The sequence below is a fragment of the Sciurus carolinensis genome, chromosome 4, assembly GCF_902686445.1.
Source record: "Sciurus carolinensis chromosome 4, mSciCar1.2, whole genome shotgun sequence".
Lineage (NCBI taxonomy): Eukaryota > Metazoa > Chordata > Mammalia > Rodentia > Sciuridae > Sciurus > Sciurus carolinensis.
This window is the reverse complement of record NC_062216.1, coordinates 140,526,942-140,554,367: the sequence shown is the minus strand read 5'-3', so window position 1 is coordinate 140,554,367 and position 27,426 is coordinate 140,526,942. Positions and strand designations below refer to the sequence as shown.

The 27,426-nt window shown below is 35.9% G+C and overlaps 1 protein-coding gene and 1 non-coding gene across 3 annotated transcripts in view; both read right to left on the bottom strand.

The window, feature by feature from the left end:
* The window catches only part of Tmtc2 (transmembrane O-mannosyltransferase targeting cadherins 2), a 379,905-nt gene that overhangs the window by 74,797 nt on the left and 277,682 nt on the right, over positions 1 to 27,426 (bottom strand). For both annotated transcript variants that reach the window (XM_047549588.1, XM_047549589.1), the window contains exon 9: positions 3,084 to 3,165. In XM_047549588.1, coding sequence (XP_047405544.1) covers positions 3,084 to 3,165 — 82 coding nt within the window. The remainder of the gene's footprint in view (positions 1 to 3,083; positions 3,166 to 27,426) is intronic.
* LOC124984096 (U6 spliceosomal RNA) lies at positions 9,515 to 9,622 on the bottom strand. Its single transcript, XR_007108559.1, has one exon. It is a non-coding gene; the product is annotated as a U6 spliceosomal RNA (small nuclear RNA).

Sequence of the window (27,426 nt, the reverse complement as noted above, 5' to 3'; positions counted from 1 at the left end):
AATATGCTAGATATTGATGGTACAAAAATGGAAAACAGGTCCTCCCTAGTCTCAATTTAGAATCTTCTAAAGGAGGTGTGTAACTTCAATATAAATATTTATATTATGCAATGATTCCAAAGCAGAAGTCACCATTTTCTCTTGTCTAAAACAGAATAGGTCTCTAAAGAGTTTTCCTTGCTCTATTCTGACCTTTCTATAATCCCCTTTCCTCCTTGTGATCTTTTCGATTATTCTTAGTATAAAATACAAACTCCTTAGTTTGGTCCACAAAGCCCTATGGGCTTTACCTCTGGTTCCTCTGCAGCCTCATCTACTCCCACTTTCCCCTTTGATTCAACATGCTCTAGTCACATGAAACTTGTTTCCCTGCTGTGAACATAGCTTATTCTTGTTTGAACCACTGAACTTTCTATTTCTTCTGTCTGAATCTAGCTTTTCAAGTGGCTAGCTTAAGCTCTGAGATCTCAAATACCACACACTCAGAGCCATTTGCTTTGACCACCTTGTCATAAGAAGTACTCCACTTTCTACCTGTCACCTTCTAAAGATGGCATTGTCCTGTTTATTTACTGTACAGCACTATTCACTTCCTGAAAATGGAGGCTTGCACCTTGTAGACACGTCTTACACATATCAAAATAAAGATCCTTCCCTAAGAATTTTAAGCGAAGTCATGACGTAGGAATTTGACATTCTAAAATTGCACAGAAGAACCTACTGACGGAAATGTTTGTTTATTTGCCTGCCTCTCTACAAGTATTATGAAAAGAAATAACATATGTTATAGAATAAAAAGCAATGAAAGTAATTACAGGATCCAAAATTTATTCACCTACAACTAATTTGGTCAAATCATCTTCATTTCCCTAGATTTTAATCTACTTGTGTGTACAGCAGAGGACTTAATTTAAAAAAAAAGAAACTGTAACAGTTTTAAATTTTAATTATTTGAAGTGAATTCTCCAAAATGAGAATGATTAATTCCTTAAAATGTACATTTTTTTAATAACCCAAGCAGATAAGCAAGGACAATAAAGCACTCAATTATGAGCTTCCTGTCCAATTAGATTCTTTGCCTTAACCAATCTTTTCTTTTGATGCCATGTTTTGAATTCTCTAGGTATCTGATTACAAAGTAGAACAGAAATGCTGAAAATTGTAAAATTTCACAAAATTCACAAAATTACATTTCATACAATTATACTGAATTATGCAGTTGTTCTCTGAGAAAATAAATATACTTTCTAATAATGTATATATGTTCCCAAATTTAAAACATTCTGAGGCACCAAGAACAATCAATTTTTACACCTGCATTTAAGGACATGTGTCATTACTATCTTACAAATAACACACAAAAAAGAGTTTTTTACACTTTCTGATAAAATAAATTTTTAAAACGTTCTCATGAGAAAAATATTCTCTACCACCACACTAGGAAAAGAAATTTCAGGAACATGATATAATATAAAAATAAGAGCAAGTAGGTAAAGGATAGACAGGCCAGAATAATAAGGGAGTCACCTATTAAAATTGATATAATGGTGATTTTTAGCAATTGTAATTCAAATGCAACAATGATGAAGTTTCAAGAAATTTACTGTGAAATACCTACATACTATATAACAATGTTGTTGGAAACAAGCTTAGAGGATACAGTAAGTGCAATTAATTTTAAGCAAAGAAAATAAAGTCAAAAAGATGGGGAGATCCTATTTTCTAAAATGCAATAGCAAGAGGTCCTTCAGCACTCAGAGAAAATAATCATGGAACTACCACAAATAGTAGCCATGAAAAAAATCCTAAAATATTCCATACACAAAAACCTGTGAAAATAAAAATAAATTCTGTAGCAACTTATATTAGTTAACTGCTATCTTAACACAGCAATAAAAGTGCATTGTGAAACAAAATCAGGAGTGTTTATATAATACATTACGTGGAATTACATCCTGCATTATGTTAGGAAGATAAAGCATCACAACCCTAGCTTTATAGACAAATACACACAATAATCTAAGTTTAAAAATGCTCTTGTGGTTGGTTAAGTGTTTCCTCCATTTTATTATTTCCATTCTTCTGCACATGCAGCCTGCCACTGATTTATTTTTACTAGCTGGAAACTGGGAGAAGGAATTAAATATTATACAAGCATATTAGTTTTATTTCCTTGAGATTTGATTTCCGTCCACTTTTATGTTTACTGCTTGATAATAACTAAAACATCAAAGCCAATAGTGATAAAAGAAAAACATTTTTTTCCAAGGAATCAGCAAAAGTAAATGTTTTTTGGCTCCTTGAAAGCCATTCTAAATCTGGTAGAAATAAGCATATCTTACCCAACACCAAACCAGCTATATACTGTGCCTCACTAAACACATGACTCACTACTAATGATAGAGTGGAGTGTGACAGAGTTGTGTAAGCTCATTCTGGACTGATGAAGGCCAAGGCTACATAGAATGAGACAGTTATTCTTTATACCCATTATAGCTTATCCTTGGCCTCACTCAGAGGCATTTATAGACTGGTGTACATTCAGATCTTCCAGAAAGCAAATTTTTTTGGTCAAAATGTAAACTTCTAAAATTTCAAAATGGCATGCTCAATGACTAACACAATATCACTTAGAACGAAAGGGAAGCTAATATTTTTATTATAAAGTACACATCAGGCAAGGGGCTAGATGCTTTCCTGATGAGATCTCATATGAACTCCACACTGAACTTGAAACAAATAACTGTGCAATTGCCTTCCCCACTGAAAATTCCTGCAGGGAAATACAATGCATAGGATGCTTTAATGTCCCCACTATTTTTCCACTTTTTTTTTTTAGTTGTAGATGGATACAATATCTTTTATTTTGTTTATTTATTTTTATGTGGTGCTGAGGATCAAACCCAGTGCCTCACACATGCCTGCAAGCGCTCTGAGCTACCACCCAGCCCTAACATGACTACTCTGAATGGGAAGATAAAAATGTAGCCTGAAGCTATATCTGTAATCAAAAATGTCAGTAAATCTTATATCCATATTAGGAGCAAATGTGGGGGACTTGGAGAAAACCATCAGTCACTCACCATAATGCATGTAACAGTTTCCTTTGGTGGGATCCAGCTCGATAGCCTTCAAGAAGAACTTTTCAGCCTCACTCTTTCGACCCTTGAAAAACAGAGAACACGGATGATTCAGCAATGAATCATGAGGGATTCTTCATCTCAAGGGCAAAACTGAGCAGACTCATGTGTACTGGTGACCATCTTTGCAAAAGAAGTGTTTTGTTTTTATCTAAACGAAGGTGATGAAGGAGAATATGTGAGAGCGAAGATGGAGGTTTGAATCCTGGGAAACACTAAGATAGAAGTGTGAGCCCCACAAAGAGGAGAAAAAGAAGACACTAGAGAAGTAAGAAAAAAAGTAAAAAAAAGAAGTCTCATAGAAATCAAAAGAATAAGATGGTTTTTGGGAACCATCCTCCCTTCAATTTGTTTCATTTTCTTCTTATTTTTTCTTGTACCATAAGTTTGTCCTAATTATACACTTCTAATCACACCCTTATCATTTGAAGAAATAAGGTCACAATTCATTGGATCTGAAACAGCTACTCCTTATTGCTGCTATAGAAAATTCTGCTCATCCAGAATTTAATCTTACGCGAGGTCTCTTGCCTAACTACATTTTTAAGTAAGAACATCGTAACACTCACAAGAAAATAAATTTAAAAATAAGGGGAAAGTTTACCTGCAATAAATTGAATTTTTTCATTAAACAGTATGATCCAGGTAGACTGTAAAACCATACGTTCTTTACCTGGTTATAGCTTCTGAAACACAAGGACATTCAGAGTAACATAAAGAGGTGACCTGAAGTAGAACAGCCCTAAGATGAACCTTCCTGGAAAGCTCTCATCTGCCATGGTTAGAATGATCTATGCTGACTAAAAGTGGCAGTAGTGAAGCCAGAATTAAAGACAGGCAGTTAGTAAGGTAGATGGATGATGGACCAAGAAAATGGAGGCCAGTTTGGATCTGGGAAGTTGGAGACCACCCTGGGAGACTGTAATGTCAGTGCCTCCAGAGTGTTTTAATTACCAAGATTACCTGCCTATGCTACCCCTCCCAAAAGACTGCAGATGGGGAGTTGTTAATCAATGCCCCCTGGGCTGCTTCTGGCCTGGGTACTCCATTTGACCCTTGCCCTTGCCCCTGCCTGTCTATTTCTCACCTTTTGGCATCTCCTGGGCCTAGTCAGGAAGTGCAGGAAGGAGAGAGATAAGGAGGAGAGAGCAGGAGAACAAAGAAAGTAAAAGTCTATAAGAGGGACAGGGCACTCTCACTTCTTGGGATACCAGAATACCAGCTATGTCCCCCTTCTCCCTCCCAGAAGTCTGTGTTACTACTTTTAAATAAAACCTGTTTTATATGCTTGCCTTGGCAGGCTTCTCTAATGTTCAAACTTCAACATTTGAGGAAGCAGAACTCATCACTGATATCCAGCGGTATCAGCAGGACACTGAAGGTGATGCCCAGATGCCTCTGTGGTAAAGAGAAATGATCTCGCCTGCTCATTCCTTCTAATTTATACACTATCCCTCAATTGAATTCCAGGCATTTTTTTCTTCTTTCTTCACAAATATTCTTAAAATCACTGTGATGGTGATCAATTTTCAAAAGTTAAAGGTGTGTAATTAACCTAGTGTGCTACATTCCATGCAACACTGATTCATTTCTCCACACCCTCACTTTTTGTTCATTCATTTAAAAGAAAATCACCCTGTTAACTATCTCATTCATTCATTCCTTGTTCTAACAACTAGAGATCAGCCTACATAAACAATGATAACCAAATAATGAGTTAATGGACTTCTGCATTTCTTCTTTCTTTTACATATTGTTATTCCATTGAAGAACTTCCCCCTAATTCATAAGTCTCATCAACTATCTAATAACTAAAATGACAAAATTACCTGCAATATTTCCCTAATGCCAAAGGGAAAAAAAAGACAAAATATTTCCCTTATGTATTCTTTAGTAAAGTCAGCAAGACCTAGCAATAATCTTAACCAAGGAAGGGTTCTCCAAGTGATTCAATAAATTTAAAGAATCAGACAGGCTATGTATGAGTTAGGAGCAGAGATGATAGACAGGCAGAACAGCTTGCACACTTGTTTTAACTATGTGACTTAAGGGCAATTATTTAATCTCTTAGATGTAATTTTCTCTATATAAAAAAAAGAGGATAGGTATAGCACAGGGGAATTTAAGGGTAGTGAAACCATTTTGTGTGATACTATTATGTGGATACATTTCATATATGTATCGAAACACTTAGAATAATAAATATATGACACTGAGTGAGCCACAAAGCCAACTATGAACTTTAATTGGCTTGTCAGTTGCAACAAATGCGACCTAACCCAAGTTGATCATAATAGGGGAAACTGTGTATATGGTGGTGGGAAGGTGGGAAGGAATTTGGGAACTCTGTACTTTCTGCTTATTTTTTTTTTTTTAATAAACCTAAAACTGCTCTAGAAAATAAAATCTACAAATTTTTAAAAAAGATAAAACCCATTTCAAAAGATTATTGAGTTATCTGAACCAATACATACAAAGCAGTTATTTATTATACTACTTAGGTATAAGTTTGTAGCAAATGTTAACGCACAGGTAATATGCAACAGAATGAAGACCTATGAATGACAAATAATAGGTTTTGTTGTATACACAGCCTTAAACACAGGGTCATTCTTTAAATCATTTCCAGAAAATAATACACAAAGAACTTGCAGACGAGGATAATAAAAGAAAGATTCAAAATATAACCTATCATTTCATAAAGAATCTGTAAAGATTTTATATGCAAATAAAAAGGGGCTTTCAACTTTCTTCCACACAAGATTTTAAGGATAGAAAAGAAGAAACTGGTTCATTTATCAATGCCACAGTAAATTGGGTAGTAAACTCCTTGTTCATTGGCAAAACAAAAGTATGAAGCTTTAAAAACATGCATCAGTACTCATAGACAGTGACCTCTGGCTGCTCACTGGACTAAGTTATTAAAAGAAATGAGTCACATAATCTCCTATATACAAATTGGACAATGTAGAACATTATTTCTAGGGCAGAGGGATATGATCACTACTTGTTTAATGAAGACTAATTGCCAAATAATAAGAATGAAAAGACAACCCTCACAAGAGTATATAAAATAAGGAATCAACTGACCATCTAAGTCAATCAGGTAAACACATCACTAGTTTCTATGAAGGGGTCAGGATTATTGGGAGGTAATACAATGTTTAATCAAATTTACTGTTTCAACTATCACTGTTTTAAGGAGACAGTAATTAAGAAAATGGAGAAGAAAAAATTGTCCAGGAGATTTTTTCATGGCATCTTTGAGATTATATCAGTATTTTCTATAAGCAAGTATTATGAAAGAGCCACAAGTTGAACAAACCCCATACAGGAAGCAAAACATAAACAACATGCATTTTGTGTACTCATAGGTGTCTGGACAAATGCAGTGGTTCAGAAACCAAGAAAAAGGGATGTGCTAATTATTCAAAACCATACATAAGACAATATTGTTGAAACGCATGAAAAACAACAATGAAAACCTCCACCCTAATCAGGTCCTCTTCTGACTGGCAGTGTTAAAACATATGAAGGTATGATTAAGATCCAGTAAAGTTTATATAGGTTATTCCACAGTGTGGGATCAGTTTACAGCTAATATACTACATTTTCCTATTAAACTAATGCTAATACTAGCACAACTCAGAAACAGGAGCCCAGTGAGTGGGTACACAAAGCAAATAGCATCCCACCCAGTGGTGGTCAATGCTATTTCCAACTACAAAACCTACAAGTATAAAAACAGCCACATACAGGTTTGTACATACTCTCACACACACACAGACTCCAACAATCATTCCTGGAAACCTCCTAACTTAAGAAAGCACATAGGAATAAGCAAGAGAGAATTATACCATTATGGTTTCAGTAAACTACACTCAAGGCTTTGTACTTATTTTTAGTGACAAATTATTCAGGACAAAATCCAACACCTTCTACAATGTGTCTTGATACCACTGCTCAGAACTGCTATTCTACTGAATGACACCTGAAAATACCAAGACCTTGAATTGCTGCATCACATTATGACTTTCTGTGGATATACATTATGTGTGCACATATGTTTAAATACATAAATAGTGCTATTATGGTTTATATTACAATGTTTTATAATATACTACAAATAATATATTTATGATTATATGTTACAAATATATAATATGTAAATTTTATACATGTATGTCTTTATGAATATTTCCTGGCACAGAACTCTTAAAACCCTTTTAATTTTCTAAGTAACAGAGGTGCTTAAGAATCTTTTGTTCTAATATTTCCTCTTTTAAGCCTGATTCCTAACCCAGAGTTACTAGTCCCTAGGACTCTCCTCAGTGACATGAACATCTTTGGTTCTAATGAGGCCACTCTGTGGGTTCTTGGGTGGGAGCAGATCACCAGAAACACCAGTTCATGATTGGAAGCTTGGAACCTTTGGCCTCCAACCCCCACCTGATTCTCCAGGAAGGAGAAAGGGGCTAGAAGTTGAAATGATTATTCCTGTATGATGAGTCTAAGTAAAAATTCCTGCATGATGGGATTCAAGGAGCTTCAGGGTTGGCAAACGAGAACACATATAAGTGACAGGAAAGAGGTGCAGCTCTCTAACTCCAGCAGGGCAGACATTCCTTTCCAACCAACCTCTCTCATGTACCTCTTCACCTGGCAGTTTGTTTATATTTTTTCAAATATCTTTGTAATAAATTTGCAATAGTGAGTAATCCACTTTCTTCATTTCTGTGAGCAACTCTAACAAAATGAACTCCATAAGGTATTCATGGTTATCTCTGATTTAGAGCCAAGTCAGACAGAAGAGGTAGGTAACCTATGAATCATTGAAAGAGGTAGGTAACCTATGAATCATTGAAACCTAGCTGAAATGCAATAGCTGACCAAGAGGGCTGAAAGACTGCAACAGAGGGAATTTCATGCAAAAAAGATAAGTATATTGTGCATATGTAACTGCATTTCTTGTTTGATAAGACATGTTAAATCAACAAAGAGCACAAACAAATAGTTGGCAAATACCAAAAAAAAAAAAAACCAGAATCCCTCTAAAAACGTGTTAAACATATGTAACATTTAATTAGCCTATCATAGAAATTAATACATTAACATGCTTTTATTCATCTATCAATAAAGTTGCAAAAAATGAGAGAACTCGGTAATGTTAAGGGGCCATAAAAATAGGCATTCCAAAACACATTGTTGAAATATAGCAAAATGTAATAAAATCCTCCTGGGAGGCAATTTTACATGTATCAAAAGCTTTTAAATCATAGACACACTTTGGCAAACCAATTCTATTTCCAGGCATTGGTCCTAAGGAAACACATGTAAATACAACATAGTTGCTGTTTATTTCCACTGCAGCCTTGTTTATATAAACTCTATGTCCATCAGCATGTACTGGATTAACCTATGTCATTTCAATGAAATACTGGGCATCTATTAAAATAAGTTTGTATAAAATTATTTAAACCCTAAGAGATCTTCCTGATCCACTGCTAAGTGAACCAAGCAGGCTGCAATAGAAATTTACAGCCCAATTATGTTCTCTTAGGGGCAACACCTGTATCACTGGCTTACTTTACTATTGGAGTTTCAACAGTAGGTGAAGGAAAAGGTTGATCCACTGGTATTTTAAGACTGAGAGGGGAGAAGTACACATCTAGAGTAGAGAGGTTTTAAAAAAATGTACTACATTAGTCATCAAGTCAAGTGTCTAAACAGCACAGTACAACCTAGTCTGCTGAGAAGGGTAAGAGAAGGTTTCCCAGATGTGGGTTTCACTTCATAGAACTGGATTAAGTTCCTGCCATATGGCAGACTGTGTTCTAGATCTTGGTAATCAAGGCATTTCCTGCCCTCATGCAGCTTCCTTTCTGGTTGCAGAATGGACAGCTAACACACACAGACAAGTAACACATCACTCTTATGTATGTTAGTGAAAAATAACACAGGCTCCATAGAAAGAGCAATACTCCACAGCTGGGGATAGGTTGGGGTTATATAAAGTGACCAAGAAAGGCCTTTAGTGACATTTGAGAAGTGACCCAAGTATAGGGAGTGAACAGGTCACGCAAAGATCTGGCATGCCTGCAAGTGTTAGGAACTTTCAGAAAAACCACAAAACACAACAACAACAAACGGCATGGCAGCAGTGGAGTAAACCCCACTAAAATCATAGGAAAGAAGCATGAGAGGAGGGTATAGATGGTGCAGGACTTATCAGGCATTGGAAGGAGCTGGTAATTTCTGAATTTTTTCTTTTTTTCTTTTCGGTAGGGTAAAAACCAATCAATACCGGATGCCACATGATATTTTGATTCATGTTTTCATCAGTGTTAACCAGCAACAGTAATCTCTGGAAACTGCATAAGTTGGAACACTCCAGTCATCTGTGTGTCATCTTTTGTACAGAGACCATGCAAATCTTCTCTGGATCATTTAGACTTTAGTATATATGATGCCAGAGTTGGCACTGCAATTTCTTTTGAATGAGCAAGGAATACCATGAAGGATTTTAAGTTGAGGTACATCGTGACCTCGCTTTGATTAAAACAAAATAAAACAAACCTCCAGATTTGGGATGGGACACTGACAGGAAGAGGGGCCAACGAATAATAGGGAAATCACTCAGGAGGTTGTTCATACTCATGGCTTACACTAGGGTGGTAATAGTGGAAGTGGTGAGAAGTGATCAGATTTGGGATAGCTTTGGAAGAGCAGTGGCCAATGGATCAGATGTGGGTGTAGCATAAAAGGAAGAATCGAGGATGACTACAGTTTTTCATTCGCCACAATTGGAAGGATGCAGGTATTATTTATTCACAGGAGAAAGATTTTGTGGGAGCTGATGTCAGTAGGAACATCCATGTGCAGTGGAGTACTAGAGTTCTGCTTGATGGAGATGCTAGGGCAATAGAATATAGAGGACTACTTCAGAAAGACTGACCAGAGAGGGGGCCACAGACCAAACACTGGCAGGAAATAAGAACAACAGATATCCGGTACCTTGTATGAGAAGAAAGCAAAGGGAATAAACTTGCTAAAATGCTAAGAAAGGAGCAAAAAAAATAAGAATAATAATAAATTTTAAAACCCGTACCTCATTTATTTACATTATAATTGTAATGTTTTTGAAAAAAAAGAGAAAAATTATTAAAAAGCAATATAAAATATCAATATACATCACCATTTAAAAAAAATCTCAAATTATAAGAAACTTATCTTTCATAAAGCAGTATCAAAATATCTGAATGTATTAAAATTCAGATTTAATTGTTTTTTACACAACTTTGACATTCAGAGTAGGTTAAATAAAGTTATATTTTAAGAAAGAAACACAAAATGACTATTATAAATAGTACATAACTGAAGGTGTTTAGCTTATGTAGACTTCCCGTTATGTTACAATTTTCATTTCCTTTCTACATCTGTTCACTTGTATATTTTTCCTCCAAGCCTAAAGGAATCATCCACACATACTGTAATAACATTTCAGTGGAGATAATTAATTTGATGGAAAACAACCGCAACTTAAACTCCACCTGGGCAAATTACTTAGGCTGTTATACTGTGTTGTCAACATTCAGAGTCAAGCTAACACCAACATCTTATCATACTCGTATCCATCCATATTCTCAGTTGAGGAGAAAAGTACTCAGACATTTCATTAAATTGTCTGAAAAAGCTGAGATAAAGTAAGTAGAAATTCTGTTTATATCAAATTTATAGTTAGACTGCATGTAATATATACAAAATTTTTACTTTAAACTTAAGCAGATACTTTCAAATTTTAAAATAGGTCATTTTAGACACTAGAAATGGGCTTATGATTTATCTCTCAATTGTAAAACAAAAGATCCATCTACTTTTAATTAAGACAATGAAATTTTAGCAATTCATTACATTTATTGATTGACTCTCTTAATTCAACAAACATTTATTGGGCACCTACCACATGCCCAGCACTGTTTTGAGTGGGATGAAAATGGATTATAATAACAGACACAACTCCTGCCCTGGTGAAACTTAAAAAACTGCAGCTGTCCCATGACAAACACAAGAGATGGGAGTGTGACCCACAGCAGGTGGTTTGAAGGAGTCAAAATACACAGCAAGGATTCCAAAGGAACCGATGCTTGATCTAAAAGTCAAAAGACGTATGTGATTAACTTACTGAAGGAGAGACCAAAGGATTCCAAGTGGAGACACAGCAAAGATAAAATACTTGTGATAGTAATACAAAAACACCACACAAAGTCGGGAGTGGGTGAGGCAGACAGGAGTGAGGTTGAGCCCTGTGAAATGCAGGGCACAGCAGAGCACACCTGGCTTACAGATCACAGGAAGATATTGTCTGATGCTTTGTAAATGTCACTCCCAGGACAGTGAGGATAACAGGTTCAGTGGGAACAGAAGGACACAGACAACAGACAGAGAGAAGCCAAGATCAGAGGGCTGGCATGAGAGAAAACACAGAATGGGTCATCTACCCAGAATGACCAATAGGTTAGAGAGGGAATGTGACCAGGGAGATGGAGGGAACAAGGATGAGCCCTGAGTTTTAGACTGTGACTAAGGGAAGATATTAAATAATCGAGGAGGACCTGCTTTAGAGGATAAGATTATCAGCTCAGTCTTAAGGCTTGTAGAGATTACTATACTTAGGAGATACAGGAGATGTCCAAATGTGATTTGTTAATCAGGTGGAATCAAGAGGTGAAACAGTATTTTAAGAAAACAGTAGTAGTCGATCATGTCCAACTCTGAAAAATGCCCACTGGATTTGGTGACAGAGATCATGGGTGATCTCAGTAAGGTGTGCTTAATAGGTCGTAAAGCAAAAAGTTACAGGGAAAGTAGAGGGGAAGGTGAAAAACAGACACAGCAATTACAGTGGATCTGTCTGTGAAGCTACCTGCCACAGAAAGAAATGAGAACAATGAGGATTTGGGGAGAGGGAAGCACAGAAAATCAAAACATAATTCACAACAAGAACAGGAAAAACAACACCTAGGTTATTTTGGTTATTGTTGTTTTGTACTGGGGATTGGACCCAGGGCGCTTAACCACCACAGCCCATCCTCACCCCCTTTTTGGTTTTTATTTTGAGACAGAATCTCATTTAGTTGTTTAGGGCCTTGCAAAGTTACTGAGGTTGGCCTTGAACTTGTGATCCTCCTGCCTCAGTCTCCTAAGCTTCTGAGATGACAGGTATGCACCACCACACCCAGCTAATGCCTACATTTCAAAATCGAAAATTAGATGGGAAAATAACCAAAAAAAAAAAAAAAAAATCTACTCTTAGAGGAGTCTTAGACTTTCCATTTACTGCTGTGGCCAAATTAAACCTGTCCAGAATGCTTCAAGCTGAGTCTCTTCCTCCTGGGTGCACTAACAACACTTTATTCCTACTTTTGTTTCGACACTTACCATATGTACTTTAATTACCAATTCTAATTCATTCATAATCTCCTCTTCTAATTATAGACCACTTTAGGAGGACTGTTAAATCAACACTTATCCAAGGGCCAGATGCATAGTAGGTGGTCAAAAATGCATGAAGAACGTTAAATATCTTGCAAAAGCAAACACTGAAATCACACTTCTTTTTAAGTAAACAACAAAAATTCATTTCTTATGGTTCTGGAGGCTAGGATGTCTCTTTAAACATATAGCCTCCTTGAGAAGTGCTGTTGCCCCTCTGACAGAAGGCACTGTTTGCAATGAGCAAATATGATCAAATCTGGATGCTTGAGTGATACTCAGAATTTTGTGCCTACTACCATCATTGGTAACATTTACAAGGAAAAAGTAAAAAAAAAAAAAAAATACAGACTTTGTCAGCATTCCATGGTCCATAAGATAGCAACAGAAGTTAATGAAAAAACTTCAGATGAATAAAGTGGTCAATCCCTGTAGGGAATTAGTGCAACCGGAATGCCCTCAAATCTTAACTAGCAGCAATATGTCCAAACGGCTGGGCTGTTGCTGTAGTAGGTGCTGTTTCTTTGTCCTGACCAGATCTATAAGCATTCACTAAATTACTCCATCCAAACTGTTTAGCAATGGCAAGGGGGCTGCCTTGGTCCCTGCGGGGTTAGTTTGAGCTCACTCGCTCTGCAGAAGTTCAAACACGGTGGGGATAGTCAGGATGGCTGCCTTTTGAGAGTGGAAAGGCTGGAGCTCAAACAACAGCTGCTTTGCAGCTGGGTCAAAAAGGAGAGCAAGAAATCTCTCGACACCATAAAAGGTAGCGTATGATGGGAAGGCAATATCGATGCCTCCATTTGTCACTGGCAGGGTGCCACCTGCTCTCAAATCCAAATGCTCTCGCAAGAGGATGAAGCCAGATGTAAATAATTCCCTAGTTTCATTTCATTTTTTGGGAAAAAAAAAACTTCAGCAATAAAGAACACAGAGTGTTATTTAACTTATTTAGACATAAAATTCTTTGATGATTTAACCAGGGTACTGAAGAGAGCACTGGATTTAATAATAGAAACCAAGTTTTAGTCTGGTTCTGACAACAAGCAGGTAAACAGCCAAGGAAAGCCACCAATTTGAACAAGTTTCATTTTCTTTAGTTGTAAATCAAAGAAACTGGGTAAACTGAACTCTACCGGTTATAATTCTCTGTGAGAAAAATGGAATTCGATTCAAAAGAAGTGGTTCCATTTAGATTAAAGGAAACTTATCTTTTAAAATTCGTGTCATCCATTTTTTTTTTTTTTCTGCTTCCATTGGTTTCCAGTCCACAATAAAGAAGGAACTGGATCATTTCCTCATGTCTTCTCAGCTGAAACTAAGAGACTGAGAAAAATAACTGACACCTAAAACCACCCGAAGTTCATTTTCTGTACCAACAAATGAAACTCAACAGAGTTGGAATAAATGATCTACTTATCTTTTTAAAGTAAAGATGACCATAAAAGGTAGACTAGCCTAGGTTATTATAATATACATACATATTATATACATATTGAAAGTATATATTGTGACTCTAAGTGTCGTGCAGGGGCTCTGACCCAGGAAACAGTCAGGGTTCGGCAGGTGGAAGATCTGACACAGTTAGGATAGCAGACATGCTTTATTCAGGGATGGCCACAGCCATTAGCCAGCCCCCAGCTTCAGCTTCAGTCCCCAGCCAGTTCCATTTTAGCCCTTTTGCCCCAGGACTTTTCCATAGGTCCTTTTTTATGCAGGCCAAACAGGCAACACACTGCCAACAGGTTATATAGGGGAGGGAGCACGTGTTCACAAGTTAATGTTTATGACCTTGAGTCTGTACGCTAAATCACAGTGTTTCTGGCCTTGACTAAGCATAACATAATTGGTTCCCAGTTCTAGCTACACACTAAAAACATAACATAGCCTGCCGGAAGACTCTAAGAGAGCCTAACTACAGTCATTACGGAGCCTGCCCCAACACTAAGTAGTTTCAGTTTCCCTGAAATGTCTGTCCATGTCTACTGTTCCAATGGGAATATAATAGCAGTCCCTTCCTGATTCAGACAAAAATTCTAGTTACCCTAAGTCTTAACTTACTTCTCACAAGTATTCACTTACATCAGATGAATCAAATGATGGTGCTTATGATACTATGTCCCACCAAATGAAGCCACTAGGCTCCATTAGAAGCATCAGCTAGAACCTACTATGACTTCAACTTTGCACTCCCCAAACACTCCTAACAAATTTGGCATTAACGAAGACGTCACTTCACAGCACAAGACCGTGGGAATTTGTCCAGTATAATTAAGTTTCCACTCATCCTCTCCGCTTACCAAAATACATTTTTCAAATAGTCTGTTGCCATAGCTTACTGCAACTCTACTTTCTCTTTGTAGATTTTCCAAGAACAGAAACAAATTACTATGCACTGGGCATTGTTTTGGGTATTTTGCATTCATTGTAACATTACATCCTCATAACACATCTGAGATTCTATTAAGACACCCCTTTGACAGAAGAAGAAACTGAGGCATGAAGAGGTTAAGTACGTTTCCTAATGTATAAAAGACTGGTTTGGCAAAGCTGGGACTCAAACCAAGACAATTTGGCTCTCCAGTTTGTGCTATCACATCATAGGCATGTTCTAGTAGTTCATTACCAGGAAGGAGAACCATCAGCTACTTCAAAACAAGTCTTATAGAGAGCAAAGACAAACTCATGAGTCCATCTATCCACCTATTCCTCACCAGGTACAAAGGTATCTACTGTATGCTGGCATTATATCAGGCACTGGATAGATTACCTGAGATAATTCCTGCTCTTACACATGGTGACTCTGGACAGAGAACCTTACCAACTGTAAGATTTTTTCTTAGTAAACACCACTTAAAAGGATCTGCAGCTTCCAAAGATTGATTTGATAACAATCTAAAGCACATTTATCTGAGAAAATAAGGTTATTTAACAGCAAATGTAACGAAACTTTTACTTTTTGCCAAGCTAATCATTCTTATGCTACCTTCTGCAAATAATTTTCTGTGATTTACAAAGAAAGATGGAACTACTGAAAAGAGTGTTGGTTAGTAAGCAACACTTGCTCACTGGCACTTCCAGAGGTGAAGGGACTAGAAGCAGTACCTATGAGATGACAGGAACTTTTAAACTAGGTGGAAAGGGGAAAGCACACACAATGGCCAGAGGCTGGCACCCTGCCAAGAGAACAAGCCTGTATGTATAAATACATATGACAAGCATATCGCTGGACTGGATCATTCCCAAGTCCTGGCAGTATAGCGTGCAGCTGAAGCACACACATGTGTTTTGGTATGATTACAAAATGAAATTCTTTCTCTCTGACAGTAAGAGAAAATGTGTAATTTCACAAGAAATTGTGGGTCACTGATCGGAAGAAAAATGAGTAGAGAGGTAACAGGGTGATGAAAAATAGACAGTATCAACTTCTTTTCCTCTTGATAGACAATTTAATAGTATAGTTTGGCTCAGGGATAAATTATCACTGTCAACGTCAAAGACCCTCTTGACCTTGATAGGAAAAATGCACGATGTAGATGACACAGGACACACTAAACATCAACCTCCCAAATCGTGTTCATCACATCATGCAGTTTAATTGTCACCCAAGTTGGCAGGTTTATCTTTGAGATGCAGGAGGGACTAAACTGACATTCCTAGCCATTAGAGCAATTCACCAAAGCAATGCAGAAGTATACAGGATGGCTCTTTAGTAAACTTGACATCATATTTTGCACAACTCCTATAAATACAGAGCAAGCTTTGGAAAAAAGATGTTGACTTGCTCAGCCTCTCAAAATTAAATGACTGTGTACACTGGGGTACATAGGGTCTTGTCACAGAATATGAAAACCTCAGGGCTTTAGAAATCTGAGGAAAAATCAAAGTTGTTTATTAAATCATTTAAAGTCATTTATATTTTAAAATAAGCATAGATGTATTATAGAAAGAGAAGCATTGGTGTAAAGGAAAGAATACTGACTTGAGAATCACACCTGAGCTTGATCATCTCCTTGAGCATCATCCTAGAAGAGCCGGGCCACTTGGGAGAGTTATTTAGTCTCCAGACATTCAGTTCCTTACAGCAATAATGATATCTCCTGATGAAGGTTGTAACTGAGAAAGTACACATAAAGCTCTTATAGCTGTGCATGGTATATGGTAAGTGCCCAACAAATGTTAGCTGTTATGATCTTTGTGCAATAGGGATGGCAGTAGCTAAAGTATAACATCTTAAAAGGATTAAATGAAATAAAATACATTTTAATAGCACAGAGACACCTTGTGAGTGCTCAAAAAAAAAAGCACAACAAAACAAAATAAAATAAAAACTGGTTCTCTTCCTAACTGAACCTTTCTACCTGAATCTACTTACCCAAAGGCATATCATGGACATACATAATTATTTTGGCTATACTTAAAACAATATTCTTGTAACACATCCACATGAAGACCATTGTTTTCAACCAAACTGCCTCTATTTCTAGAAGACTGTGGGAAAATTTCTTCAAATAATTTGAAGAAAACAGAAAGCAGAGAGAATACCAAAACCCAAGATGGAAGATAGAGTTAAAAGAACTTAGGGATTGCTTTTGATCAAACTGGAAAACTCATATAAATATTGGTGACATATAAGAAATCCCCTAGAAGTATGTATTTTCCAGAAGGCCAATTTTCTCTTTGAAATGGTGACATGGTCATAAGCTCAGGTTTAAGCAGCTACCAATCTTAAAATTCTAAGGAGAGTTATAGTTAATTTTGAATATTGCAAAATACAGAGACTTGTCACTTCACAGGAGAAAAAAATTAGTTAACCAAAATACAATTTAATTCAATTCTGCATATTTCACAGATTTTTTTCTTAAACTCAATAGCTATAGACAGCATGTTAATTATTTCTTTTATTTTTAAAATATAATAATGAAATAAAAATATTGGACAGGCAATAGAAGAGAAAGTAAAGTTCAGAAAATAATCAGAGAAGACATTACATAGCTTTTGTACTGAAGGATAAGCAATAAACAGGGTGAAAATAAAATTTTAAAAAGGCAGTTTTAGTAATGCTAGACCAACTGGATTAATGATCAAATACAGTTAGAAAAGTATAATGAGAACAAGTTATGTGCCTAAAGAAGGACTACTTAATCCTATTATCCCTAAAAATATCATATTATCTCTAAGGAAGGTTTTATACAATAGTACAAAGTCATCTTAAAGTGTTTCAGATTTGTGTGGCTTAATATAATAACAAAACCATTCATTTCACAAATATCTGGAAACTTTTGCCTATTATGGAAAAAATATTCTTGAGGATTCCAAATAAAGTTTTCTTAAATATAGTTTATAACAATAGTCATTTTAATATTTGGAACAAGAATTAGTGTTACAGTTGAGTAAATGATATAACATGAAGCAAAAGTTAATACTTTCTAAGATCATAATGAAATTCAGCAAAATTAGAGCAACATCCCAACAAGAAAAGCTTCTTCTTCTTCTATAATCTTTATCAATGTAAATTCAACCTAACCACTTCCTGTAGAAAATGTTTCATATTGCTTTCATTCCATCAAATTTACATACCAAGCCAATTCTTCAGGTGAAACAGACAAATATTATGATAATTCCTATAAAAGATGATCTTATTCCTGGCTGTCATACATCATACTTTATAAAAGAACAGAGAATTATCTGTGTTCTGTTACACCTGTCAGAAAAAATACATGTTCATTATCATCACTACTGTGCATGAAATTCTAGAAACTCCCTCTAAAGTGGATAGTTTATATTAAACACTTCTGAGTTTCTATTCTAGGGCTATCAGAACAAGATAGGTGGCCACTATTTTATCAAATAGGAAAGAAGTAGGGATATGGTCCATCTAGGGTTCCTTCATTTCTAGCTTCCAATTATGATAACTATGTCTATATTCATAGGATTACCTTATCATTTTTCACTGAAACAAAAATAGAATTAAATTCTTTTATGCCCTAAATGTTTATCTGACAACTTGACCCTTTAAATGTACTCTTCAACCTCTTAATACTGATGATCTCTGCCAACAGGATTTTAAACAACAAAATAAAAAGAAAAAATACCTTCTCACATTTTTATTACTTTAACCCATTTAAAGCATTTTCTCTCTTTCTATTTGTTCAAATGGTTGACTTTGCCATTTATCCCTTTCAACATTTTAACAAAGTTCTACTTCTCTTGTGCTTTCCTTCTATCATGCAACACCAAACTAATTGGTTTGTTCAACAAGTATTTATTGCTGTCCTACAACTCCCTCCCTCAGCTTCTAAAAAAATAAATAAGACTGAGCTGACACCCTACACCAGCTCTCCTTCTAATGGGCAGGACAGATGTAAAAATACCTAACAACAATAAAAGATGCACCTCACTTTCAGGGAGGTACAGATAAGAGAAGAATTAACTCGATGGGCAGTGATGTCAGTACAATAGTTAGATAGCTTATACATGAACGAGGTCAATCACTGTTCTGAGTCATTTAACTTACATTCATTCAATAAGCACTTATAGACCAACTATGTGGAAAACACCAAGCTAGTACTCGTTATAGACAGACATGGTTCCAACTCCCACTGCTTGAAAAAAACCAAATAATAATTTTGAAAGGATTCAGCTAGCACCTAAGGTTTTTACATGTGACAAGAACACTGGAAGTGAGTCAGGCATGGTGGCATGCACCTCCAGTCACAACTTTTAAGACTAAAGCAGTAGGATCGTTAAGTTTGAGACCAGCTTGGAGACCTTGTCTCAAAATAAAAAAATAAAAAGGGCTGGGGATGTAGGTCAGTGGTAGAGTACACCCAGGGTCAATCTCCAGTGTCCCTCCCAACACACAATATATATAAATATATCAAATATTATATATAATATATATAAATGTATATATATATCAAATATATTTATATAAATATATAAGTATTATAAGTATATATACTTATATGTATAATAATAAATTGTGTTAATATAATATAATATATGTATATACACATTTATATGTGGTAGAGGAGCACTGGATCACTGAGCTACATGCTGAGTCCTTTTCTTTGTTCATTTAATTATTTATTTATTTTTGCAATACTGGGGATTGAACCCAGGTGGTTAGGACCTTGCTATGGAGAGACAAGAAAAAGATATTCTGGGACAAGGGAGCAGACTCTTTGGAAAAGATAATGTGTAAATGGATATAACAGCCTTAGGGGCGGGGCCCTAGAAGTTGGATATTGTGGGGCTGATGATTGATGAGGATAACAAGGAATGCTACAGTCAAATAATAAACCATGTTCTATGTCATGCAAAGACATAACAGTAACAATAATATTCTTGTTGTGAATGGTTACCATTTATGAGTCCTTACAATCTTACAACATGCCTACCACACAATGTTTTAAATGCTTTAAAACTGAGCATCTACCATACATTATGCTTTGTGCCATGGGAAAAGGAAAATGTGACACATTCCTTGAATATTTATGATTCTTGATACACAGACATAGCCCTTGATACAGACCGACATAAACAGATTGAACCCGTGTGCCTGCACAATGCTAATAACACTGTAACGTTAGTCAATGTACAGTGAGTGCTTTCAAAGAGGATGAAAGAATGTCCTGAGTGTGGGGAAGAGGAGATTAGTTCTTAGAGATTTTCTGGGATGGGATGGGAGGAAGGAAGGAAGGTAGATAAATCTGAGCCAGGTCATTAAAAACTCCATCACTTTTGTTCTTACAAGAAAAAAGCTGAACAGGCTCACAATGGTTTTTCTTGGACCCATCAGAGAACTGAGTTGAAAGACAAGCTGCCACCCTGAAGTGTGGAACAGGAGAATCTAGAAATTCTTAGTATGGATGTGCTCATCTGATGCAGAAGTCAGTGAAGACAAAAACCACGAGGGACACAAAAATGGCAAATTTGAGATTTGCTGGAGGCTGAGTGTGAACTACCATTAAGGAGAAAAACTCTCTAGCGCCCCAGTCCTAGGGACTCTTCAACCGCCAAGCACAGGACTAGGTATATAGTGAAGAACCAAAAGAGGATTCCTTCCTGGTGATGGCAGGGGAAGGGGAACAGTCATCTTGTGAGTTATTCCCAGAGTCTTTTCACTAACAAAGACCAACTCTCTGGCATGACAGCCTTTACCAGAGACTTTGCTCATGGCTGTAGGGAAGGCATTCTTCTTCCCTCATCCTCCCCTCTCCTTTCAGTCTACTCTAAGGGGATCAGGGGGAAGGAGCTATATAAGTGGGGAAATGTTGGAGGGTCACAGGACAGAGAAACAAGCCCACTCCCAAAGACTGGGATTGAACTGAATTATTGTGGAACATACACACACACACACACACACACATACACACACACACACACCCAGCAACTCCAGTGTAATATAGTGCAGACACCTGAGATGGTGCCCGAGAAAAAGCATTAAAAGAAGTCTAACAACACCTGAGAAAATAAAAATAAGAACATTAAAGGAATGTGTAGCCTCTAGCACCTATGGTTACAAAAAACATGAAACAATGCCCAGTTCCTAGCTAGATTAATATACATCCTTTCAAAAGAAAGGCATATGTATTCCAGTTCCTAGGACTTAGATCCTACAAAGAATTACGAGCCATGGCAAAAGGGAAGAAAACAAAATCGGAAAAGACAAAGCAAGTACCAGAACCACTCAGATGCTAGAATATGAACCAGATTTTGGAATTATTAGTCAAAATTTAAAATGACTATGATTTATTAAGGGTTCTAGTGGAAATGTAGACAACATGCAAGAGAACAGATGGGCAATGAAAGCAGGGAGATGTTAGAAAGAAGAAAAAGAAAATGCTAGAAATCAAAAGTTCTGTAAAAGAAATCAAGGTTGTCCTGGATGGGCTCATCAGAAGCCCCAGCAGGGCCAAGGAAAGAATCACTGAGCTTGAATAGAGGTCAATAAAAACTTCCCAAACTGGCATACAAAGAGAAAAAGAATGAAAAGCATAGGACACCTAAGACCTGAGGGAGAATTCCAAAAATGTCAGTTATGGGTAATTGGAATATCAGAAGAGGAAGAAAGAAAGCTGAGCTGCAGTAATAATGATGGAGGACTTTGCAAAAATTAATGACAAACACCAAACCACAGATTCATAAATCTCAGAGCACACTAGGCAAGATAAATTCCTAAAGCACTGCATGTAGGCATATTATATTCAAACTGCAGAAAGCCAAAGACAAGACAGGAACTCTTGGAAAATCACCTTACCTACAGAGGAACAGGGCTAAGAATTACAATGGACTTTTAATCAGCAACTATTGAGCAAAAAGAGGATAGAGTAAAATATTCAAAATGTTGGGGTGAGAGGAACACCCAGAATCCATGAATCTTATATCCAGAAAAATGATCCTTTAAAAGTAAAGATCTCTGGATTTTATAAGCAAATAAAAACTGAGGAAATACATTACCAGCAAACTTCCCTATAAGAAATATTAAAAAATTTATTTTCAGGCAGAAAGAAAATGATATGTTAGAAAGTTGGATCTATATAAAGAAAGAGTGTTATGGAAAGAATAAGTGAAGGTACAATAAAATATATTTTCTTCACTGATCTAAAAGAAAACTATATGTTTAAAGTAATAGTAGTAATTTATTGGGTGATTATAGCATATATATATATAAGTAAAATGAATACATGCAATACTCCATTATGAGGTAACCATACTAATAGGAAGCAGTTTAGTGTTACTTAAAGGTGTACTTAAATTAGTTTAAAATGCCTACTCTAAATTCCAGGGAAAACAGTATAAAATTTTAACAGAATTATTCTTGAAACTCTAGGAGAGGAAATAAAATGAAATCAGATGAAATGCTTCACTGAAACCAGAGGGGCGGGGTGTGGTTCTTGCCTATAGTTCCAACTACCTGGGAGGCTGAGGCAGGAGGATCACTTGAGCATAAGACTTCAATGTCAGGCTTGGCAACCCAGCTATGTTGTCTCAAAAAGAAAAAAAAAAAATAGAGAATAGAGGATAGAAAAAAAAAAAACCAAAGTTGTTTTTTGGAAAAGATAAAATTGAGAAACTCTTAGCAAGACTCAGAAAAAAAGATTTAAATAACAAAAATTGGAAATGAAAGAGAAGACATTACAATAGATGTCACAGGAAAAAAAAAAAGGAATCTTGAACAATTATACACTAACAAATTAGATAATCTAGAGGAGATAGATAAGTTCCCAAATATATAGAACCTAGCAAGACTGAACCATTAAAAATTTAAAGAAAAATCTGAACAGACCTATTATGATAATGGATAATGAATCATGGAGCTAACTGCCACCCACAAAAAAGAAAAGTTTAGAACCAGATGTCTTCACTGATAAATTCCATCAAGCAATTAAGAATTAACACCAATACTTCTCATAGTCTTCCAAAAATTTGAGGAGGAAGCTATGCTAACAAATTAATTTCATGTGTGTAACACCCTATACTACCTATTGATATCAGCATTTACCCTGATGTCAACACTGGACAAAGACACTACTTACTACAAGAAAGAAAACTACAAACCTAAACCCCCCATGAATATGAATGTAAAAATTATCAATGGAATGTTAGCAAACTATAGGGCTGGAGTTGTGGCTCACTGGTAGAATCCTTGCCTAGCATGTGTAAGGTACTGGGTTCGATTCTCAGCACCACATAAAAATAAATAAATTAAAATAAATGTTCATACACAATTAAAACAAAAAAAATTTAAATATATTAAAACCAAATGCAACAGCACATTAAAAAGATTATATTATAAAATACATTGATATATATAGGAGAAAATGGGTGTGGGACAACGGGAACATGCTTTAGAACTTCATGTTGGCTCTATAATCTAAAATATCCTTTAAAAACTTTATTAAAGATTAACTACATTAAAAATCTAACATAAATGCCATAAAATTTGCTTATCTTAGTTAAAAATACAGTGTCCTTTTTAATGCTTTCTTTTTTCATGTTTGATAGTGTTTCCAAAAAAATTAATTCATAAGATAAAATTTAAAAAATTAATGACTTGAACTGTAATATGTGGAGAGTAAGGGTATGTTAGTTAAAACTTCAAATGAAGTCATAACTGCTTCCTCTCATGTATTATTCAGCATAGGATATAAAAAATAACATACCATAGATATATTAGGAAAAGATTTTAAATACTGCAATCAACAAATGCCATTTCTATTTTAAGAACTAAAAACAATTAAAATATATTTGCCTATGATTATACATTAATAAAATTCCCTCCTTAAAATTTATGGCTTAAAGTTAATGAGCTCTACCAGCATTTCGAAGACTATAAATACATCCTCAAACACATTATAAAATTATCAACTGGTAGTTGAACTCTATTGTTTTGGACTAATTCATATATATTTCCATTTTTAGGTAGATATTGTCCTGACACCAGTAAGAGCTTTTTCTTTCAAAATATTGACTTTGATGGTAGTTCTGTTCTGATTTTCTGGAATTCTCCTCCTTTCCTGTCTAGTCATCATAGAGGAAAGCAAAGAAGCACACTCATTTTTACTAAATTTTTAGATATTTAATACTGACTACATGAGAAATATACTATACATAAGTAACAGATCAGGTGTTCCTGCTCCAACTTCATGGTTCACCAGTTGACAAGGTAAAAATCAGTCTTTTTCACTGATGCATAATCCTAACATTTTTGGACTGTCTATGTCAACCTTTCAATTTAATATATTGTAAAATTCTCTAAAATATATTTAGCAGAAGTTATTTCTCTCAGGATGGTAAGAGGTTCGACTTGATAAAAAAAGAACAACTGTTCTATAATAAATATACTAAATGGAACCTTTAATGCAGAAAGGCTTTCAGAGACTTAATGGATAATATGCATACATATTTTAAGAAAATAATATAGTATGCAGTTTTTTCCACACTAATTTGACTACTGTTTTTTTTTCAGTACTCAGGACTGAGCCCAGGGCTTCATGTATGCATGGCAAGCAGTCCACCACTGAGTTATACTCCTCAGTCCTTCATTTTATTTTTTTATAGGGTCTGGCTAAGTTGCCCAAGCTGACCTCAAACTTACAATCCTCCTGCCTCAGCCTTCCCAGTAGCTGGGGTTACAGACATGTGCCACCTCATTCTGCCTGACTGCTTATTTTAAAGAAACATGGAGGGTTGGGGATGATTCAGTGATAGAACACTTGCCTACTATTTGTGAGGCACCACAAAAAAAAGAAAAGAACATCTAAACACCTAAATCTAAATGTTCTGGTGAATATATGTTAGGAATGTATTTTGTACATTTTGGGAATATTGCTTTAATAGAAACCACCAATGCAATAATAGAAGATATAACATCTTTTTAGTATTCTTAATTTTTCATTTTATTCTTTTTTCTTTGTGTGTGTGTGTGGTGCTGGGAAGAGTTCTACCATCAAGCTACACAACAGAACTTCTCCAAACAATGACAATACAATCTTCAATGTGCTACAGTTTGAATGTTGAATGTCCCCCAAAGATCACTACGTAAAGATTTGACTCCCACAGTGGCAGTGTTGGGAGGTGTGTTGTACCTCTAAAGACTAGGGCCTAGGGAGAGGTCCTTAGGTCATTAGGGATATTCCCTCAAAAGTGATGTGGGAACCCCATCTCTCAATTTCTATCTCTGCTTCCTGTTCAAGATGTTCCCTCTTGCTCTGAAACACAATCCTGCCATGATATGCCACCCTCACAAGTGGCCCAATCCAATAGAACTGGTACCCAATCTTGGAATTGAACCTTCGGATCAAAGAGCCAAAATAATTTCTCTTTACTTCATAGGTACCCTGTGTCAGATGTTTCATTAGTGATGCAAAACTATTACAACATGTAACATTCCTTGTTGAATCAGTGTTGTATTTATAGTCAGAACAAATATTTTAGTCAGTTTCCTATCACTATAACAAAATACCTGGGGCAAGACACTTTAAAAAGAAAAGAGGTTTACTTAGCTCACAGTTGTGGAAGCTGAAAGTCCAATCAGTATAGAATAAGTTCTAGAGAAGGCACCCTGGGCATTTAAAATGAACACAACACATACAAGAGCAGGATATCATATGGCAAGATAAGAAGCCAAAGTACAGGCAGGGTCAGTCTTGCTGTTTTATAATAACCCTCACACAGGAACTAATCAGAGTCCCATGAGAACTACACTAATTTTCACTGAGGGCAATGCCCTCTAATAACCTAATTATTTGCCACTAGACCCACCTCTTAAAAATACCACTCTTCTGATTAGATATCAATCTAAGATCAATACTGGGTACCAATCTTCCAACACAAGAACCTTTGGGAAACACAGTTAGACCATATCCAAACCATAGTACATATGGAATTCAAAACTGTTCTTTATATACATGTAAAGGAAACAAAGTGGTAAGGGGGACTAGATGGAAGACCCCTCTTCCACATAAGTGGAAATGGAATGAAGAAGGTAATTACCTTCTTCGAATGTGGGAATGTGAATCCTAAGTAGAAAAGAGGAAAATCAATACCCACAGGCTAGCATCTTGAGCCAAAGCAACAGGTATCAACTTAATCTTATATGTCTGTGGTTAATCTTTTTGAAGTATGCAAAGAAATCTTACAACATAAAACCACAGGCTCCTCATCAGTAATTTTCTGCTTAAAGTAAGTAAATTTCAGATGCAGTCAGAAAGTCATCTAGCTATTGCTGTTTTATCCCTAAAAATAACAAGTAGAACAAACTATATGGTAGATGATATCTTCAAGTTTCATTTTTCAGAGACAAAAATTTCTCAGACAGATCAATTATATCTACAACACCTATTCTCCATCCTATGACATTATAATACAAGGCTATACATGATAGTCAGTGCCTACATTAAAATCTATGCCATATGGCTAATGTCAGATTGACCAAAAGGTCCTATTTAGATGTGATTCCTTCTGCACGTTGCGTTCTGCCATCTAAAAGTAGCATCATTACCATGCACATTGAATTACAGTGTACACTAAAGAATGTATCTCATTCTGTCACTTTTGACAAACGGCCTCAATTATGTCTTAGAAATGAGAATCCTGCAATTTTAAACCTTTAAAAATTATCCTTTCCAATGTGAGAAGAAATAAATTACTAGGCAGGTAAGTGCTCCAGCTCCAACTTCATCTTCTACCAGTTAAATGTTTACCAGGTAAAGGTCAAAGTCACTTCACTCTGGCCTTCCAAGACCCTACCCGTACTCCTTTCAATTTTCAATACCACAATGTCTCCTTTAAAATTTCAAATCTGAGGAAATCTATACACACCATACGTGAGTTAAAAACTCAAGTGTTAAATTTCATTTACTATTTTTTGTTACTTCACATGTATAGATACTTAAATCCTTCTACCAACAGCTATGCTAGAATTCTTCTTATTTAAAGATACACATTGAAAATGCCTTCCCACTCAGAAACTGTAAATTTGTTTTCAACGCAAATGTTTATGCATTTTGAAATTAACCATGCATGTGTATCAGCATAATAAAATAAATGAAAGGACAGATAGTAATTTAAATGGCATAACTTATATTGAAGAAAAAAGAAAGGGCAGTATAACACAATAGACTTCGAACACAGACTTGGATTTACCTTGAGTGAACCTTAACTCCCTCATCTATAAAAACGGGATTCTAGTTTGCAGACACCTTGTTCGTGAGAGGAGTATGAGCTCATCTCTGAAGGTAATGTGATTGATATTATCACTGAAGAGGCAGGGCCAGGGGTCATC